The 19,173-nt window shown below is 35.6% G+C and overlaps 3 protein-coding genes and 1 long non-coding RNA gene across 5 annotated transcripts; 2 read left to right on the top strand and 2 right to left on the bottom strand.

The window, feature by feature from the left end:
• Positions 1–413: 413 nt before the first annotated feature.
• Positions 414–3,288, top strand: LOC18038162 (pyruvate decarboxylase 2). The gene is made up of 6 exons (XM_006429377.2): positions 414–1,151; positions 1,320–1,483; positions 1,582–2,232; positions 2,320–2,437; positions 2,654–2,842; positions 2,940–3,288. The coding sequence occupies exons 1-6, from the start codon at positions 624–626 to the stop codon at positions 3,108–3,110; spliced, it is 1,821 nt and encodes a 606-aa protein (XP_006429440.1). The 5' UTR covers positions 414–623; the 3' UTR covers positions 3,111–3,288.
• A 64-nt stretch (positions 3,289–3,352) lies between these two features.
• Positions 3,353–8,385, bottom strand: LOC18039391 (transcription factor bHLH140). Of its 2 annotated transcripts, none has more exons than XM_006429380.2 (6): positions 8,172–8,380; positions 7,933–8,054; positions 6,405–7,360; positions 5,388–6,057; positions 5,123–5,293; positions 3,353–4,640 (listed from the first exon to the last, which is right to left on the bottom strand). In XM_006429380.2, the coding sequence occupies exons 1-6, from the start codon at positions 8,206–8,208 to the stop codon at positions 4,308–4,310; spliced, it is 2,289 nt and encodes a 762-aa protein (XP_006429443.1). In that variant the 5' UTR covers positions 8,209–8,380; the 3' UTR covers positions 3,353–4,307. The 2 variants fall into 2 exon arrangements, with proteins under 2 accessions (XP_006429443.1, XP_024037294.1); XM_024181526.1 differs by having other exon boundaries at positions 4,550–4,754; positions 8,172–8,385.
• Positions 8,386–10,283: 1,898 nt separating this feature from the next.
• Positions 10,284–10,749, bottom strand: LOC112097266. The gene is made up of 2 exons (XR_002904927.1): positions 10,647–10,749; positions 10,284–10,537 (listed from the first exon to the last, which is right to left on the bottom strand). It is a non-coding gene; the product is annotated as an uncharacterized LOC112097266 (long non-coding RNA).
• A 1,031-nt stretch (positions 10,750–11,780) lies between these two features.
• On the top strand, positions 11,781–13,282 carry LOC18039731 (LRR receptor-like serine/threonine-protein kinase FLS2). The gene is made up of 2 exons (XM_024182592.1): positions 11,781–12,479; positions 12,545–13,282. The coding sequence occupies exons 1-2, from the start codon at positions 11,781–11,783 to the stop codon at positions 13,280–13,282; spliced, it is 1,437 nt and encodes a 478-aa protein (XP_024038360.1).
• Positions 13,283–19,173: the final 5,891 nt, after the last annotated feature.

Here is a 19,173-nt window from a genome sequence, read left to right on the forward strand (position 1 = left end):
AAAAGTCGAATTTTATGGTAATAGCTCGATTCCATTTAATTTTAATTAATTAAAATATTTTCTTATAGGGCCTACCAAAATAGTTTTTTTGAAGTTTTAATAATTTTCTAGTACTTCCCATTCGAATCCAACATGCTCACTTTCTAGTAAACCCTTAAAAAATAATAATTTTTTTTAAAAAAAACTTTCCTCGTACAGGAGAAAACCATTGACTAGGATAAAATAACACTTACACCCCCCTAATTTATTGCCCTTCACAAAATCGCATTAGTGGAGCCCGGTAAAAAGATAATAGGACCTATGATACGAAAATGAATAAACTATTTGCAAAAGCGTAAATATCTAGGGCCTCAATTATCAATTTCTTATTCCCCAAACAAAATCTTTCCCTCGAAACCGCCCCTGGTTTCATGATACATAGATTCATAGCAGTAACATTCCGTTGCTTGCTCCCAGTCACAAACTCACTATAAAATCTCTCTGGCAAACGCCAATTTCATTCGTTCATCGAACACTTGTCACACTCTAGAAGTTCAAAAAAAAAAAAAAACATTTCTCAAAGACACTTTTCGGAAACACATTAACAAACGGACAATTCTTCGTCTCCGGCCCTTCAATCAATCATGGACACTAAAATTGGATCACTCGACACCTGCAAGCCCCCATGCAGCGACTTAGCCAGCCCGCCAAACGGTGCCGTTTCAACAATCCAATCCTCCGTTCCCGCTACTCCACTCGTCAACCCGTCCGAGTCGACCCTCGGCCGCCACCTCGCTCGCCGGCTCGTCCAAATCGGCGCCACCGACGTCTTCTCGGTCCCCGGCGACTTCAACTTGACGCTTCTCGACCACCTGATAGCCGAGCCCGGGCTCAACTTGATCGGTTGCTGTAACGAGCTGAATGCCGGATACGCTGCCGATGGGTACGCTCGCTCGCGTGGGGTCGGCGCCTGTGTCGTGACCTTCACCGTTGGTGGGCTTAGCGTGCTTAACGCTATCGCCGGTGCTTACAGTGAAAATCTGCCGTTGATTTGCATCGTTGGTGGCCCAAACTCCAATGATTACGGAACCAACAGGATCCTTCATCATACCATTGGCTTGCCTGATTTTAGCCAAGAACTCAGATGCTTTCAGACTGTCACCTGTTATCAGGTAACGATAGTAATAATTTATTTAAAAAAAAAGCTTTCTTTCTTTATTTTTATAACTTAATAACTGAAAAGTTTCCTTTTTTTTGTTTTTAAAAAAAAGATCAAGCATTGATATTATTAATATATAAGCTTGACTGGTTTTTGATGATGGGTATGATATTTTTGATAGGCTGTGGTGAATAACTTGGAGGATGCACATGAGTTGATTGATACGGCAGTATCAACTGCTTTGAAAGAAAGCAAGCCTGTTTATATCAGCGTTGCTTGTAACTTGCCTGCGATTCCTCATCCTACTTTTAGCCGAGAGCCCGTTCCATTTTCGCTTTCTCCCAAGTAAGATTTTCAGCTCGTTCTCTTTATCATCAGGGATTTATTTGACTTACTTTCAGGTTTTTGACTGATTAGTGGCAATTTTTGTTTTGGCGGGGTAGGTTGAGTAATGAGATGGGCTTGGAGGCTGCAGTTGAGGCAGCAGCAGAGTTCTTGAACAAGGCGGTGAAACCAGTGTTGGTTGCTGGGCCCAAAATGAGAGTGGCCAAGGCTTGCAATGCTTTCGTTGAGCTTGCTGATGCTTGTGGCTACGCCGTTGCGGTGATGCCATCAGCGAAAGGGCTAGTACCAGAGCACCATCCCCATTTTATTGGAACTTATTGGGGTGCCGTGAGCACTGCTTTTTGTGCTGAAATTGTGGAATCTGCTGATGCTTATTTGTTTGCTGGACCTATATTTAATGACTATAGCTCGGTTGGGTACTCTCTTCTTCTCAAGAAGGAGAAGGCAGTCATTCTGCAGCCTGATCGTGTGGTGATTGCTAATGGACCGGCATTTGGTTGTGTTTTGATGAAGGATTTCCTCAAAGCACTTTCAAAGCGGCTCAAAAGCAACACTACTGCTTATGAGAATTACCACAGGATTTATGTTCCTGAGGGGCAACCTCCGAAGTGTGAACCCAAAGAGCCCTTGAGAGTGAATGTTCTGTTCCAACATATACAGAAGATGCTGTCTAGTGAAACTGCTGTGATTGCTGAGACAGGGGACTCTTGGTTTAACTGCCAGAAACTGAAATTGCCTAAGGGATGCGGGTGAGCATAAGAAAATCTGATTCTTCATGTTTGCTGGTTCTAAACCTTCTATAAAATTTACCAAATAATGAGAATTTGGTTTTGCAGGTATGAGTTCCAAATGCAATATGGATCAATTGGTTGGTCTGTTGGTGCTACTCTTGGATATGCACAGTCTGTGCCAGAGAAGCGTGTCATTGCTTGCATAGGTGATGGTAGCTTCCAGGTATGAGCCAGCGATATTCGTCTATGTTAATTATCTTTTATTTGGAAAACCAACCATGAAAGACACTGTTAAAATGATAATACGACACAAATAATCTGAATCTGATCTGTTTGTTTTACCTAAACGCTTCAAATTTCTTGCATAGTCAATGATATCCTGTAAAGCATTGGTCTTTTACGTCATCAGTGTTTTTATCTTTGTTGGTGACTGCCTCAGGTAACTGCACAAGATGTGTCAACAATGCTGCGATGTGGGCAGAAGACTATAATCTTCCTGATTAACAATGGTGGTTACACCATTGAAGTTGAGATCCATGATGGACCGTACAATGTGATCAAGAACTGGAACTACACCGGGTTGGTTGATGCAATCCACAATGGCGAAGGCAAGTGCTGGACAACCAAGGTCAGTTTTGCTTATTTATCTCATTTTTCTTTAACCCATCCTTTCTAGCATTGAGAAGTGCTCACCCTGAAGTTGTCCTTCGTATCTGTTGTTGCAGGTCTTCTGCGAGGAGGAGCTCATCGAAGCCATTGAGAACGCTACTGGACCCAAGAAGGATTGCTTGTGCTTCATTGAAGTACTTGTTCACAAGGATGATACAAGCAAAGAGCTTTTGGAATGGGGCTCCAGGGTCTCCGCTGCCAATAGCCGCCCACCAAATCCTCAGTAGATATGAGGCGGCTCATATTGCAAATTGCACTCTACTACCATTTATAGCCAAATTAAATGCGCGCATGTCTTTTCTGTGGTTACTTCACTAAGTTTTGGGTATTTTGAACTATTTGCTGGTTTCTAATGTAAATTCATTTTAAAATTTAATATCTACTAAATCCTCTCCATTGCTTCAATTTCACTAGTCATATTGATACATATAGATGCAATAATTGACACGTACGATAAGTACGGGAGCCACGACAGTGACATATTGAAATTTCCAAATGTTATAACTTTCATATTAGTTACATGAAAAAAAAAATGATGTTTTAAGCCGAAGGGGTGGTAAGGTTATAAAATTATATATTTTGAGCCTCCGAATAAAAAATTAAGGGCATTTGATTCGAGAGACATGCTTTGAGCTTTGTCATCCATCCTCCTCCAAGAATATGACACCTGTTGCTCAATCTCAAAGTGTGGAGCAAGCTCTTCTTCAATTTTATTGTGTGGAGTTTGAATTTCAAAATTTTTGCACAATTTTTTTAATATTTTTACTAGTCCAACCAATATTTACTTTAGAGCTTGTTTTGAAAGAGTAGAACACGGTATTCTTCTTCCAGACGCGAAAAGCACAACACAAGTTGGATTATGCACGGTTCGTTGACTCAGGAGCTAGCTCAGGTCGTTGGTTCAAAGTTACGACATGTCGTCCAACAAAATACAAATTGAAACTACAAGTCGGTCGGCTGTACCAGACAACATGTCATGGACTTAAAAGCGATCCACTCACATTATCATCCATACAGCTTTGCTAGGATTCTAGTAATATTAGCAAGCATCTTAATCATCCGTAGACCAAGACCAAGAGACAAGTTACATCATTTATGAAGGAAGATGTGACCTGCATTTTAACAGTCATCTTTGGAGGCTTGGAAATCTATGGTTTATTTCTAAAGTTCAAAAGATTGGAATATCATGTTTCATGACATCTTGGATTGTGTCCATCCAAATTTTGTTTGCTTTCACCTGCTGTGCCCACACAATTCACCTCACGATAAATTTGCTACGCATAAACTATATCCATGAAGGGGCAAAATCCGAAAGTAATTTCTGAAGATTATACACAGATATCATTTAGTGCCCGAGTGCCTGGGGCAAGCAAAAATCTGCATCAACGGAGAACTATGTACAATAGATGTTTGACAAAACAGATCTACGGTTTGGCACTGTTTCTTGGAGCAAGCACGAGACGACCATTTTCAAGTAGGCTGCTAGGAAAGGGAGCTCGACAGCTGCTAATATGTGATTTCAACCTGGGTATGCTAGGATGTGCACTTCTACACCGGTGGCATCGCAACTCCATCGATAACAAACTATCATCATCTTTTAATGTTGCTTTGCCGTGATTAATGATTTCTTCAAGTACATCAACCGAATTGCAAAAAAATGCAGTATTGAAAGAGTTCCAGTGCTTCTTATTCTTAAGATGCTTGGAGTTAAAATCTTGGCTAATAACATGTAGGTGTAGTTGGCGCATAGATGGAGCCTGCAAGAAAAGAGTCCCAAATGATTTGCGGAAACCGACATTTTTCAAATTTCACCAAATCTGTCTATAGTGATCACTAAGCAGTTTTGCAGTAGTCCAGGTCATAATATAAACCTAAACAAAAACAAAGAAAAACAGAAAAGAAAAAGAAAATAAAAAAAAGGCTGCAGCAATGGAAAGGTACAACTAAACAGTACACAGAATTTCAGATCATCCAATACACTCATTATACCACACTTTTTCCTTAAAATCATTATTCTTACTTAAATACTGCAACCTATGGTATTCTGAGTGTTTAAACATATCACATCTCAAGTTCTGTTGGCAGCATCTAGTCTCTGATTTTTGGATTCTTCCAATTCTAAATGCATTTTACTCTAGTTTGGCCCCAGACCATGTAAAAGGCCTTATGGTATGAGATTCCTCAACTGATAGAAAAAGGAAAACAAAAAATAAAAATAAAAATGAGTAGTATTCTATACCGAATGATATCCAAGACGGAAGGCCAATGATGCATCTTCATGCAAGAACTTCTCAGCCCACTTCATACCCACAGTATGCATCGTTTGTAAAATTTGCAGATGTTCATTTCGTACATCTGCCAAGCGATCAAGACCATCGAATCGTGACAGCACCAAAATGTGTTTCTGAGCCTATAATAAGGAATGAAAACTCCACACACTTATTAATTGAGCTCAAGTAAATGCAAAGTAGGGTTCCTGGGGGAAGGTTGTCTGATGGATGTACCTTTGGATAAAGATCATTTAGTACAACAACATCATCTGATATCTCAAGCAGATCATCTTTATGCCTTTCAGGATGCATGGCCGTGCGATAAAGAACTTGAGCCCAAGAGCCCCAGGCCTTAGAAGTGCTTACACCAATCTTCTCATTGTCTGCATTTAAGTTTGCAGCCCTAGAAAGATTAATATCAGTTCCAACTTCATTTTGAGCTCCCTTACATTTCTTACTTCGTTCATATTCATGGCCACCATCTCTTTTAATTTTATCACCAGTCGAAATATAATTTCCATGGACATCCTCAGAGTGATCTTGTGAAACTGAAGGCTCTAACCGAATGTCTTCATTGCATCCCTTGGATAACTTCTCTTGGGACCTCACTATGGATAAAAAACCTTCAAAAAGTGAGGTGTAAGCCTTACGAAGAATTTCACAGCCTTTAACATAGTCACCATGAAGACAATTTGGTCTACGTGGGTTCATATTAGGTCCAAGAACATGTATAACATGGGTCACACCTTCCCTATCACACAAGGGAGAAGTTGAAGGGAGAGGAACAATAACAGAATTCCCAGGGTAAAGAGATTTAGCCCGTTCTGCAGTTGCAACCTCTAGAGCAGGCCCTGCAGCACTGAAAATTGCAGCATTCACACCTCCACCTCCAGGTTTTAGTCGCCTGCATAGGTGATTTGTCAGTTAATCTTCTTAATAAGAGAATAAAATTGCAATGACAGGTTTAAACCATTATCATTATTTTCCCAGATATAATGATGGTTCAACAGAGCAGAGTCAACATGTTGTCTCAATATCTAAAGAAATGAAGCAACCAGCTGATCTCTGATTGTTTCAAGACCACCAACAAATATCTGCCATTCCAGAGGCTAAACGGTGCAAGTAAAAGGAGGTCCCATGCATGGTTTCAATGGCAGGAGTTCCTCAAGAATTTCCCTAATAAAATATTTCCAGTGACACATTTAACACCTAACAGAACTCTCTGCATATTATAAAATCATACAAGCTTACCAGTTGGCAGCATTAGCTATTACATTGCAGCATAAACCTCCTCCTGTATAAAGTCGAGTAATATCTCCAACAAACGTGAAGAACTTTTTAGGGTTGATGTGTTTTTGTGCAGCTTTGGCCCTAACCAAAGACAAAATCTTTGATCCATGAGTCAAATCCACTAATACTAGCCTGGCATTTCCAAGCTTGTTTACGTATTCCTCAACTTTTTCAATGATTACATCAGAGGCCTTGTCATTATTGAATTGAAAATCTGATGTTGAAAGAGACGGAAATGCCAGAGTTGGAACATCACTTGAAGAACCATTCTGGTTGACAGAGGCCACCTCTGGGTTTTCAATTCGCTTTACCTCTTCCCCCGCAGCATCTGATAACAAAGAAGTAATTTCTTGTCCTTCAAGGCAGCTATTCTTTTCTTCAGTAATTTGAGGAGGCACAGGATCCTGAGTGCTGCTTGCATTAGACCCTGTATTAGAAGGAGCATCTACTTTCTTCAAGAATTTCATTATACCAAGTTGAATTTTGGCATCTGGATTCTTCTGGCCAAAAGAACCATGTGGGAGGGTATCTAATGGACCAAGTCCACTGTACGTATCAAGTGCAGCTTGAACATCATTCTCATTCTGGCATAACGTAATTCGAGAGAACCCTTCACTCAGCTTAGGCAATTCTTTCTTTTGAAGCATTCTGTTCACCACTGCTGCAGCTTTTCCACCTTGCAATTTCCCTTCATGCTCAATACGTTTAACAGATCGAGATATACAAAGCTTGGCTGGAAGATCAAGCACCACAGCATGCACATCTACTTCTGGGCCTCCAAGCTTAACAAAATCTGTGCGCTGTTCTCTCTCTAGGTTGCACCTGTCTATAAATACACTTTTTCCCTCCTTCAATGCACTTGATGCACTCGTCAGGCACTGAACCTTTGTTCCAGATTTTCCTTTATTAATAGTGTCCTACAGTAACAAATGAAATAGAATATGCCAAACCACTGAGAAATTTTTTTGATACTCAAAGGCTTACTGTTTATGCAGTAAACTTAGCAAGTTTAGCATGAGTTTACGCCATTTCTTTCCGAAAGCTAAATCATTAAATGAAACGAAAGAAATTCTATTATTAATACAACCACTTCCATAGGAATACATTCGGAATTGAGGTGTTGCGTCTTTAACCAACAGTAGCTATAAAATGAAATACAAGCTATCATATATAAGCTGGTGGGTAATTAATAAATGTAAGCTACTATCATATATAAGCCGGTGGGTAATTAATAAATGTAAGCTACCAAGTGAGAGTGTAAGCATAAGTACAAGTACTATAGCTACAAATACACCTAAAACAATGTGACTTTCGAAAATGCAATGAAGAAAACAACGTCCAACTCCCATTATTTTGTAATAAAATAACACTCACAACACAAATTTCACCAGTTTCTGAGATGAAATTCAGTAAAGCATTTCATCAAACATGAGCGACGGAGATCATTTAAGTGAAAAAAAAAAAACGACGGGGAAAAAGAACAAGAAACCTGGCAAATACGTGCCCAGGGTCGGGCAGAAGAACGCATGACGTGCTCACAGAACGTTGACTTGCCGCTGCCGGGCGCACCCACCATTATCACCAGGATTTGCTTCCACTTCTTTTCTTCGTCTTTAAAATCAAGCAAACAGCGTAGACATTTGAAACGTTATTAAAGAGCAATTATCAAATTAATTAGACTCGATAATCATCAGATAGGTCTATATATATATATAGATGCACACACACCTTTGGCTTTGCAAGTATCGTCAATTTCCATATCCATTTTTTGTCTGAGATTCGGAGCTCTTACAAGGCTCTATGACTCGGGAAATATGCCGGAGGGTTTTTTTTTTTTTTTCTGCAAGCCGGTGCTTGGGTGTGTATATAAATAAATGGACTTCGGCCCAAAGATTTTAATTGAGTGCTTGTCTGTCTTGGGGAACATTAATAGTAAACTAAAACTCTCCCTTCTATGGGAAGATACTAATAACAATGTCCTTGACATTTGTACTATTAGCGAATGCTAGCTCTATTCTGTCCCCAAAATTCAAGGTAACAAGGTGCTGAACCTTTTTCCTTCTTTTTATTCTGTGGAAACACTCGGCTAGAGCCGCTGCCCTTACAAAACATGGTGAGGAATTAATTCTTTTCTTAATTATATAAATTAATTAAGTAAAATAAATCTTTTCTCTTTTGAAATATGAATAGAGTAAATATATAAAAGATTTAAAGTAAAACTAATCCAAATAATTGGTCAGCTTGTAAATGTATCACTGTCAGTCTCATGTAATAATTTGAACAATTTTTTTATGTAATTCAAAAAAAAAATTCATTGCAGTGCCAATTCAAATTTATTGCAACTCTTCATCAATTCACTGATGCAATTGACATGATTTAACAATCTGCTAGAAATCCGTTAATAATCTTCAGAGAGTAGTGGCAACAATGAAAGTAATAACGAAAAACGTCAAGATTGTTGATCACCCCTGCCGCAGTTTGCAATACCCCCCTATTTCAGGTAGAAATTTGTCTGTTACAGTAATTTTTCTCCTGAAATGATTTCCTTTGATTCTTAAAAGACAGATTCAGGTTGAGTATACCAATGAAATTGAGCCCCTTCATTGCAGACCTTTGCAGATTTGCAGCATCATCACCGACTCCCAACTTGCACCATTGAATGCTTATCTACTGATACAGGAGCTCATTCAGTACTGAATGAATGTCGGAACATACAAATTCCAGAGCACAAAAACAAAGTTCAAAGCAAGAAATCACCCCAAAGGATTTCTTCACGGGGAGAAATGCCTGAAATTTCATTATGATACAACTGCCTGGTTTACTTCATGTTTAAACAAATATCATAATCAATCATTTCAACAGTGCAATTTTTATAAGGGCACCCACAACTCAACACCAATCGATGGACTAAAATGACAGGGAAACCTACCAAACACTGTTTCTCATCTTCCGGTCCAGAGTTGGACCTTGGCATTTCATTTGAGTGGACAACAAATCTGATTTGTCCAGAGGCTCACTCATTATTCCAGCCAAATGCAGTAAGCATGGCCGCACAAAGGAAGTTCACCCATCATCTTGTGGGGTTGAATGAATTTTCTCACAGCAAAACATATGATATAGATCCAACACTAAACTTGCTGGAAATAGCTTTGGCTCTATCAACACATTCAAAAATAAGGTCTACAAGGGGACTAGGATATGGAAACTCAAGCAGAATAGCTTTCAACAGGGCAATTGTAGAACCATCATTCCACAAAATTAGGCTAAAGACTGATGACCTGCAAGGTAATATAACAACTCCTGATCCATTGGTTAACAAAACAAAACCTTGAAATCTAGCGATGCAACAAAGTAGTTGCACAATCAAACCAAGTACCAAGGTCCCTCATCCCTACAAGAAATTTGCAACATTCAATGAAACCAAATTTATTCACATTTGGTTGCATGATACTTTATCAAGAAGATTTGGGAGTTCATATATATCTATCCTTTAAGTTTTAAGGCTATTGAGAACTAACTATTTGGTCAATTTCCCAATTCACTTCAAATTCAAAGACAAATAACATTAAAAGTAACTGTAATCCAACATAGGAATCATATCTCACATAAAAGTAAAACCAGATGATTCCAAAAACAAGCAAATGGAGGGAAGTATCTAGAAAGTAGAAACTAACCGGACCATCTGAGCACTTTGGATTTTTTAATAGCTCCCGAAATACATAAAAGATGGATAAATCAACATATTCAGCTTCCATTAGAAGTAAATAAAAGACAGTAATAGCCACAGTAAATCATAAGGAGTTGCGCAGTATAAAAAAATAATCACAGTCAAACGAAAAATAGATCCAAAACTAATAATATCCATTAGATTAAAATCTATGAAAGTCATCAAAACATTTCAGAATACACTGTCTGATTCAACTGACTCGAAAACAAAAAAACGCACGACATTAGACTTCAACAAGATCGACAAAATGTGAAAACCTCTGAAGAGAGAGAAAGAGGAAGGGAGGTGTTTTATTCTTCTTCTACTTAGATCTCTGTCTCATCTTTCGGCGCTTTCTCTTCAATCTCCTCATGCGCTTCTTCTTCCACTGAAATAATAATTATTCATCAAGATAATTAAATTAAAAAAGAAATTGAAACTAACGGAGAAACTAAAATGAATGGCTTCGTTAAGATAACAATAATTTAAGAGGTTACCTTGGCTCTCATGGTGACTGGCTTGCAAAGACTAACAGATTCTCTCTCGGTGGCCTTCGAAAGCCTAGGTAAAACGGAAGAAAATGTGTTGGGTTTGCATTTATTTATACTTAAACCCTAGCAAGAAAGGGGAATGAACCGGGCCGATATGCTTTCCTTTCAGGCCGGAAGCTCCGGTTCATCATTTTTTCCCCTCAGTTTTCGTTAGTTTTTATGGACGACTTGTCTTCTAAATAGAAAACACCAATGACAAGTCACTCTTTAATTCTAGTTATAAACGACACAGTGATTTATGAATTTTCTTTTATTTATTTATTTTTCCACTTTTCAACATCAATCCTTTGAATATCACCCATAATTTTCCATGTGACATTTGTTTTTTTATTTTAAATATGAATAGAACTAAAAATCAGAATCTGAATGGTATGTTTATTATTATTATTTTTTTATCGAAATAGCTCAAAAGATATATTAAGTTGTTTTTTTACATAAAAAAATTGAAAATTAGTATTTCTACACTTATATCCTTAAAAATTATAAACATTAAACAAAGTAAATGTCACAAAGAACTTAAATAAAATAATAAATTATATAACATAGATTATGCTTAATTGAATATAATTTTTTATATTCTAAATTAGTATATGTTAATCAATTTTATTTTTCTTCATGATGTTTTTATATGAAAAATATTTATGAAAAGATTATAATAAATAAATAGTATTAATTTGAAGAAGATAAAAATATAAAAATAATAATAGTTCACTATTATATTTTCACAAAACACAAATTATAAAATGGATAATAACGCTAATTATTAAATTTTATTTAGACTACAGGAACATAATAATATAAAATAATATGCAACGCCATACTTACCAGCTGCATAGTCAAGTAGTATTTGAAGCTACAGTTATTGCTCAATTTAATCACAAACGTCTTTTTAATCACATGTTTAATAGCTTTGCCGTATCCACTCATTTATGCAGTAATTGGCTAATTGCTGGTCACTCGATACAAGATTCACCTAAGATTTTTCTTCGATACTTTCCCAACAATTATACAGCCATTGCAAGTACTATCGCTATCTCCAAGATTCAAATGTGAATTCTACTCTTATCATGGCTTTTCTTGATGTCTTCTTTAGGCTACTTCTTTGCCATCAATATAGCTTTTGTCTCTGGCCAATGTCAAAGCGATCAGCAAACATTGTTACTGCAATTGAAGAGCAGCCTCACATTCGATCCCTCTTCATCTGTAAAACTGATGCAGTGGCGTCAAAGCACTGATTGTTGTGATTGGAGCGGTGTAGATTGTGATGAGGCTGGTCATGTTATTGGTCTTGACTTAAGCACGGAATCGATCTCCGGCGGTATTGAGAACGCAGCTATTCTTTTCAGTCTCCATTATCTGCGGAGCCTAAACTTGGCTCGCACTAGCTTCAATGGAACACAAATCTCATCCAAGTTGGCCAACATCTCAAGTTTGACTTATCTGAATCTTTCTGATGCTGGCTTTGCTGGGCAGATTCCAGTTCAGATTTCACGCATGGCAAGGTTGGTTGCTCTTGATTTTTCATTTAACCAATTCTCTGGTTCGATCTCATCTATTCGCTGGGAACATCTTTTGAATCTTGTTTGTGCTGTCTTAAGCGATAATTCCCTTGATGGAAGTATCCCCCGGTCAATGTTTGAATTTCCGATGTTACAGCAGCTTCAACTTGCCAACAACCAATTTGGCGGCTCAATTCCTAGATTTTCAAATGCATCCTCCTCTGCACTAGACACCCTTGATTTAAGTGGCAACAGATTAAGAGGGTCTATTCCTGTCTCGGTCTTCGAACTCAAAAACTTACTCCCCTTTTGCTTTCTTCAAACAACCTCAATGGCACTGTGCAGCTGGATAAGATTCTCAGTCTTGGCAACCTTGCAAAACTTGATCTTTCATACAATAGCTTGGCAGTGGATGAAAGCAGCAGAAATTATTCATTCTCTCCAATGCTGGAGCTTTTGAATTTGGCTTCTTGCAAACTGAGGGAGATTCCTAATCTGAAGAACCAATCGCAACTGCAATATTTATACCTTTCAGAAAACCAAATTTCCAGGGAAATCCCTAATTGGATTTGGCGAGTAAGTGTTGTCGGTCTTCACTGTCTTAATCTTTCACACAATTTCCTGGTGGGTTTCCAGGCACCTTACTCAATCCCTGCACTTCGCTTCATAGACCTAATTTCCAACCAGCTCCGAGGAAATATTCATCAACTACCTAACAATCCTATTTATATAGATTTCTCTAACAATAATTTTACTTCTTCCATCCCAGCTGACACTGGTAATTTCATGCCTAGATTAAGATACTTTTGCGCTGCTAACAATGGTCTCACAGGAATCATCCCTGCATCTTTATGCAATGCTACAACTCTTTCACTTCTTGACTTGTCAAACAACAGTTTTATGAAGAAGAGTGACACTCTATTTGTTTTAAATTTACAGAGTAACAACCTCAATGAGTCAATGGCACACTTCCTGACACGTTTCCTAGAAATTGTTTGCTACAAACTCTGGATCTCAATGGAAATCGACCACAAGGAACGGTCCCAAAATCCATTGCCAAATGCAAAATGCTGGAGGTTTTAAACCTTGGGAACAACCAGTTTAGTGACAAATTCCCATGCTCGTTATATGATGCCCCTAGTTTGCATGCGTTGGGATTATATGCTCTTTAAAACATATTAATTTATTTATTTTCTGATTAATAAAATATTTGAAATATTTTTAATTGCATAAATATTTTGAATAAGATCCGTTTAATCATATTATATGTATTTATCTGATCACCATATAGATTTACAGAACACATAAATATAAATTATTTTATAATTAAATAAATTAAGTTCGCAGTTGATAAATAGAGTTGGACGCTCTATTTATGTTTACACTATAATAAATTCATTGAATGATTTGTCTTAATTATATATGAATTTATTAATGTAGCATAACTACATTGAACAAGATCACATATGAGATTTAATTAACTTTGTAATAACTGTCAGACTTATTAAATCTTATAAGCATTGATTTTACTGTGATCTTAATCTTGAGTTAGTTATGATTTTATGATTGTAATTGTTATTTTATTTGAGTTATTAATGGGCACAACACACACTTGTAGTCAAAATTACACGGTATCTTGGTGAGAACAATTATGAGTATTAGAATTATAGATTAACAATATAGAATTTGTACAACACATCTCTTGATATGTTTTCGGCATTTGATCATAGAATTCTCTGCCTAGAGTGTGTCAACATATTTAGTATGTTGAAAATGATTATTAGAGAAAACCAGTAAGTATTAAGGAACAAGATGTAATTAAATTGATTGGACATTTGAGATATCGATTTAATTAACAATGTGGTATGAAGGATTATGTAGTAAAGAAATCAATGTGGCATAGGTCGAATTATTATTCTGAGTACACTATCTTAGATAGCATACAATTATGGAGGTCAATTCTAATCTTTTAGTGAAGTAGATTTGGAATTAAATAATTGGGCTAGTTTAATTACAGGTCTAATTATTGTAGCCACTATTGTATGTACCCATATGATCCTCGGGTTAGCTCATTTAATTGATTGCGCTGCTACTGGATTAAAAAGCAAGATAACTAGCTATTTTGGTTAAAAGCCTAAATATATTATTTAGTGAGAAGCTCCACATAATGTACTTGTGTCTAAGAGGTCTTGTGTTATTTTATAAGGTGGACCCCTTTGACAAGAAGAAGTAATGTTACTTTTAATTTTATTATTTTTAATTTAAATCAAATTTGATTTAATAAAATTAAAAATATAAAAATATGGAGTCTAGGGTTTTCACTAAGATAGAGATATAAAATGAATTATTTTCTCCCAAAAAGAAGAGTGAGCCATATTATACATATCAGAGAAAAAGTTTTTTTCTCTCTAAATTTTAAAAGAAATATTTTCTCCTGCTAATTGCTTTTAGTGGTGATAAAGATGCCTATACGTCAAGTGCAGATCAATCTTGAGCCATAACTTGGAAGATTATTGGTGGCGGATCGTGATCTAACAAGATTAGTGGTAATGGATTGTGATTTAATAAGAGTGGTGGTGACGGATTGTGATTTAATGAGAATGGTGGCGATAGATCGTGATTTGGGAGCCCAGATTATTTCAGCGAAAAAGTAAAGTCGGATTGTCAAGATATGATTTTATAGATTATGAATTTATATATATTATATGAGATTGATTCTAAAAGTTTTTATAAAAATTAAAAAAAAAAACTAATTTTCCTCTTACAGCATGTTCTAGCTTTACGGTCCAACAACTTTTTAGGATGCATCAGTTGCCCAAAAAATAATGTCTCCTGGCCGATGCTTCAGATTATCGACCTGGCTTCGAACAAATTTAGTGGAAGAATATAAAAAAAGAATGGTTACTAAACTTGGAGGCGATAATGGGTGATGAAGGCAAATCCCAAGCAGAGCTAAAATTATCGACCTACGATATGAGTTAAAAGAAAACAAGTACTACCAAGTTACAGTTACAGTTACAGTTACAATTAAAGGTCTAGACATCAAGCTACAGAAGATCCTAAATATATTCACCTCCATTGACTTTTCAACCAACAATTTTAAAGGGCCGATACTAGAAGATGTAGGACTACTCAAATCACTCTATGGTTTGAACTTGTCGCATAATGCTCTGACAGGCTCCATCCCATCATCTTTTGGGAACTTGAAACGGCTGGAGTCCCTAGATCTCTCAATGAACAACCTGAGCAGGGCAATCCCTTCACAGCTTGCAAGTTTATATTTTCTTTCTTACCTGAATCTCTCATATAATCAATTGGAGGGAAGGTTCCAATAGGTACTCAAATGTAATAATTTTTACCAACTGCTTTTGAAGGTAACCAAGGATTATGCGAACCCCCCTTTGATGAATAATTGCCAGACAAATTCCAGCAAGTTGGCATCATCAGCACCACCTGCTTCAAGAGATGAAATGGATTGGTTTTTCATAATCATGGCAACTTGATTTGCGATAGGATTTAGAACAGTTGTTGCACCCCTAATGTTTTCTAGGAATGTAAACAGATGGTATAACAACATCATCAACAGATTTCTAAACCGGCGGTTCTGCGTGTGAAGTTATTTATATCATCTAGAAAAATCATGGAGCTTCATATTTTCGATATGAATTTGTTGTTGGAGATTTTCCTTTTTTTTGTCATATAACTATTATTTTGACAATCTTTACCTCTAAATCGAACACTTCAAGCTACATAAATACAAGCAATTAATTATAGATAGACTTGCACTTAAAATGAGACAAATGACTATCGCTACAACTATAAATTAATTCGGTATGGGTGGACTGTTACATAGACAGAAGGATGGTAAGTGGTTTAGATAATATGAGCAATTGAGCATCATATATATTTTCTCCTTTTCTTTAAGATAGCATCACATGTTGAACTCAAAATTTTTGCTTTTCCGTAATAATTGAATATACAATGAGGTGCAAATTAGAGGGTACGAAATTTTAGTGGTTGTTAAAAGATGTTCATCATTTAATCATTTGAAGAATTGGGAATCGTATTCCATTTTACAAGTTTGATAAGTAGAAATGAGAATTTAGAAGACGATAATTATTTTTATAAGATATGAGCCCAATCAAGACTTGAAAGAACTTCTGTGTCTTCACATAAGTGATTTTATTATTAAGGAAAATTATCAATCATATACCTTAAGTTTACCATATATATTATCAAAAATCCTATACAATTTTGAATTTCTTTGATTTTTTCACCTTAAGTTGGCAATTTATATCAACTGACCACCAAAAAATTAATTATCATTCATAAATAATGACATTATAAGGGTAATTTAGACATTAAATATGTTTAATATTGAAAAATTATTAGTCATTCGCCACAAGTTTACCTTGTTATTAAAAATATTATAAAAGTTTGAATTTGTTTAATTTTCCACCCTATGTTTTCTATTTATATCAATCGTCCGCCAAAACATCAAATTGATCCACAAAGTACCCTAAGCGCCAATTCATAAACAACCAATCAATCAAATCCTTAAATTCAATTTCATAAACACCTAATCAAACCCAATTTACAGTGTCATAGCGACTACCACCATTGATCGCCACTGTCGTTGCTACTTCGTCCGGCCTCATGGATAGTTGCAATCACTACAACACTCTTCAATGGTCGGTCTTCATAGCCCAATGCAAATTTTTGTGAATTATCGCAAATAGTTGAAGAATTCAGTGATTAAGGATTTGATACAGTTTTAATGTTGATTTTTTTAACTCTATAAATTAATAAAGAGAGAAGATATGGAAAAAGATTGTTAGATATATTTTATTTTATTTTTTCTTGATGAAGGATTTGATGACAATTATATTTAGGGATCAAAATCATTGGTGGATTGTGTTTTGTAACAAAGAGTGCTGGCTTGCTTGATTTTGATATTTTATTTTTGTTTTTCTTTTTTAATTTAATTTTATTATTTATGGTGCAAAGTGGAAATGCCCTTGAATTCAAGAGTAAAATGGTCATTTTATTTAGATTTTGTAAAATATTCTAACAGTATTAATATTTTGTAGAATGTTGACACAAATTACATACTTAATGTGGAAAATTGAATAAATTCAAATTTTTGCATTATTTTTTATAGTAGGATAAATTTAAGATGGATGATTGATAGTTTTCCTTGAATTCAAATGTAAAGTGGTCATCTCTATAGATTTCATTAAAAATTCCAACAACAGTAACATTTGGTGGATAGTAAAAAATGAAACAAATTTTAATTTTTATAGTATTTTTTATAATATGATAGCTTAAAGTATATTATTGATAATTTTCCTATTGTTAATAAATTCGGCTACCTTAATGACGACAAAGTCTATGAGCTAGTGTAGTTTTTTTTACAAAAGATATTTAACCAAAGGGAGCCCTAACTTAAGTGTTTGCCTTAGCGAAAACTCTCAATTTTCTTCTGCCATAAAGTCCTTTCAAGTCTTACTGTTGTGGACTAGTGTTGCCTTCTTCTTTACACCAGTGACCAGCATATTAAAAGATTCTTTTTTGCTGGTGGTCAATAAAGTTTTTTTTTACAGGGAAATAATTGCACATAAGAGAGGCTCACACGCTGTTCGTGTGTGTGGGTGTAAGTTACATGAAATGTAACTTAGTGTTTGTCTTAACAAAAACTCTCAATTTTCTTCTGCCATAAAGTCCTTCCAAGTCTTTCTGCTGTCGACTAGTGTTGCCTTCTTCTTTACGCTGGTGACCGGCATATTATAAGATTCTTTTTTGCTAGTGGTCAATAAAGTTTTTTTATAGGGAAATAATTGCACGTAAGAGGGGCTCACACGTTGTTCATGTGTGTGGGTGTAAGTTATATGAAATATAACTTAGGTGGCGTTTGTTTTTTAACTTAATGACTTAAAGTGACTTAACTTAATTAATTAAGTTAATTAGAGGTGTTTGTTTTTATAACTTAATGAGGCTTTTTAAATAATTTTGACTTAATAAAATAAGCTAATTTTTTTAGCTTTTTACTTAATGGAGAAATCTGAATTAAGTCAATTACTTGCTAATGTCAAAAATATCCCTGTTTTATAATTTATTTGTTATGTCTATCCCAAAACTCACCCATAGATATTTACCCCACATAAAAATATTCATGTTTTTTTTCTTATATTATATATGATAAAATTTGAAATTTATGGTATTTTATATATTAAAATTCTAAAATAATTATGTATTCACTTGAATATAGTTTTGCTTATAAATGTTAAAATATTGTGGTATTTAATATATTATTTATTTGACATTCAAATTTAATAAGGATACAAATGTAAAAGTACATATTTTTAGCTTTTTAAGTTGAAAAAAACAACAACTTAATACTTATTTTTCGAGATTCAGACGAAAAAATAAACATATTATTCAGATTCAGACATTCAGACCTATTCAGAATTTAGACTAATTCAGGTCTATTCAGATTTCAGATAAAAAAACAAACGCCACCTTAGTGTTTGCCTTAACAAAAACTCTCAATTTTCTTCTGCCATAAAGTCCTTCCAAGTCTTGCTGCTGTTGACTAGTGTTGCCTTCTTTATGCTGGTGATTAGCATATTATAAGATTCTTTTTTGGCGGTGGTCAATAAAGTTTTTTTTACGGGGAAATAATTGCACGTAGGACAGGAATTTAACAAAGCAAAATTTAATTTCGACTATCCATATTTTGAAGATAATTAATTAGGAGAAAAATGAAATTAACCCTTTAAGATAACTCTATATTCGGACGAGATTAATAATTTTATTCGATTACACCGCTGTCGATTTGAATTAAGAGCATGCTCTTTTATCTGAGGTCACCGACCCCCCTACATCTTCTTTGTTTGAATAATGAGTTCGGATTAATCAATAGATTGATGCCAATTGATGGCAATTAGCGACGACAAGCGGAGTACCGACTCCCC

This window comes from Citrus clementina, unplaced genomic scaffold (assembly GCF_000493195.1).
Source record: "Citrus clementina cultivar Clemenules unplaced genomic scaffold, Citrus_clementina_v1.0 scaffold_6, whole genome shotgun sequence".
Lineage (NCBI taxonomy): Eukaryota > Viridiplantae > Streptophyta > Magnoliopsida > Sapindales > Rutaceae > Citrus > Citrus x clementina.

Excerpts from the sequence above, each read along its gene's own strand:
- LOC18039731 (XM_024182592.1), top strand. The coding sequence starts at position 11,781 with ATGTCTTCTTTAGGCTACTTCTTTGCCATCAATATAGCTTTTGTCTCT. Across the intron at positions 12,480-12,544 it reads GAGGGTCTATTCCTGTCTCG|CTGGATAAGATTCTCAGTCT; the intron begins GTCTTCGAACTC and ends GGCACTGTGCAG.
- LOC18038162 (XM_006429377.2), top strand. The coding sequence starts at position 624 with ATGGACACTAAAATTGGATCACTCGACACCTGCAAGCCCCCATGCAGC. Across the intron at positions 2,233-2,319 it reads AAATTGCCTAAGGGATGCGG|GTATGAGTTCCAAATGCAAT; the intron begins GTGAGCATAAGA and ends TTGGTTTTGCAG. Across the intron at positions 2,438-2,653 it reads TAGGTGATGGTAGCTTCCAG|GTAACTGCACAAGATGTGTC; the intron begins GTATGAGCCAGC and ends TGACTGCCTCAG.
- LOC18039391 (XM_006429380.2), bottom strand. The coding sequence starts at position 8,208 with ATGGATATGGAAATTGACGATACTTGCAAAGCCAAAG. Across the intron at positions 6,058-6,404 it reads ATAGCTAATGCTGCCAACTG|GCGACTAAAACCTGGAGGTG; the intron begins GTAAGCTTGTAT and ends TCACCTATGCAG. Across the intron at positions 5,294-5,387 it reads TAAATGATCTTTATCCAAAG|GCTCAGAAACACATTTTGGT; the intron begins GTACATCCATCA and ends TCCTTATTATAG.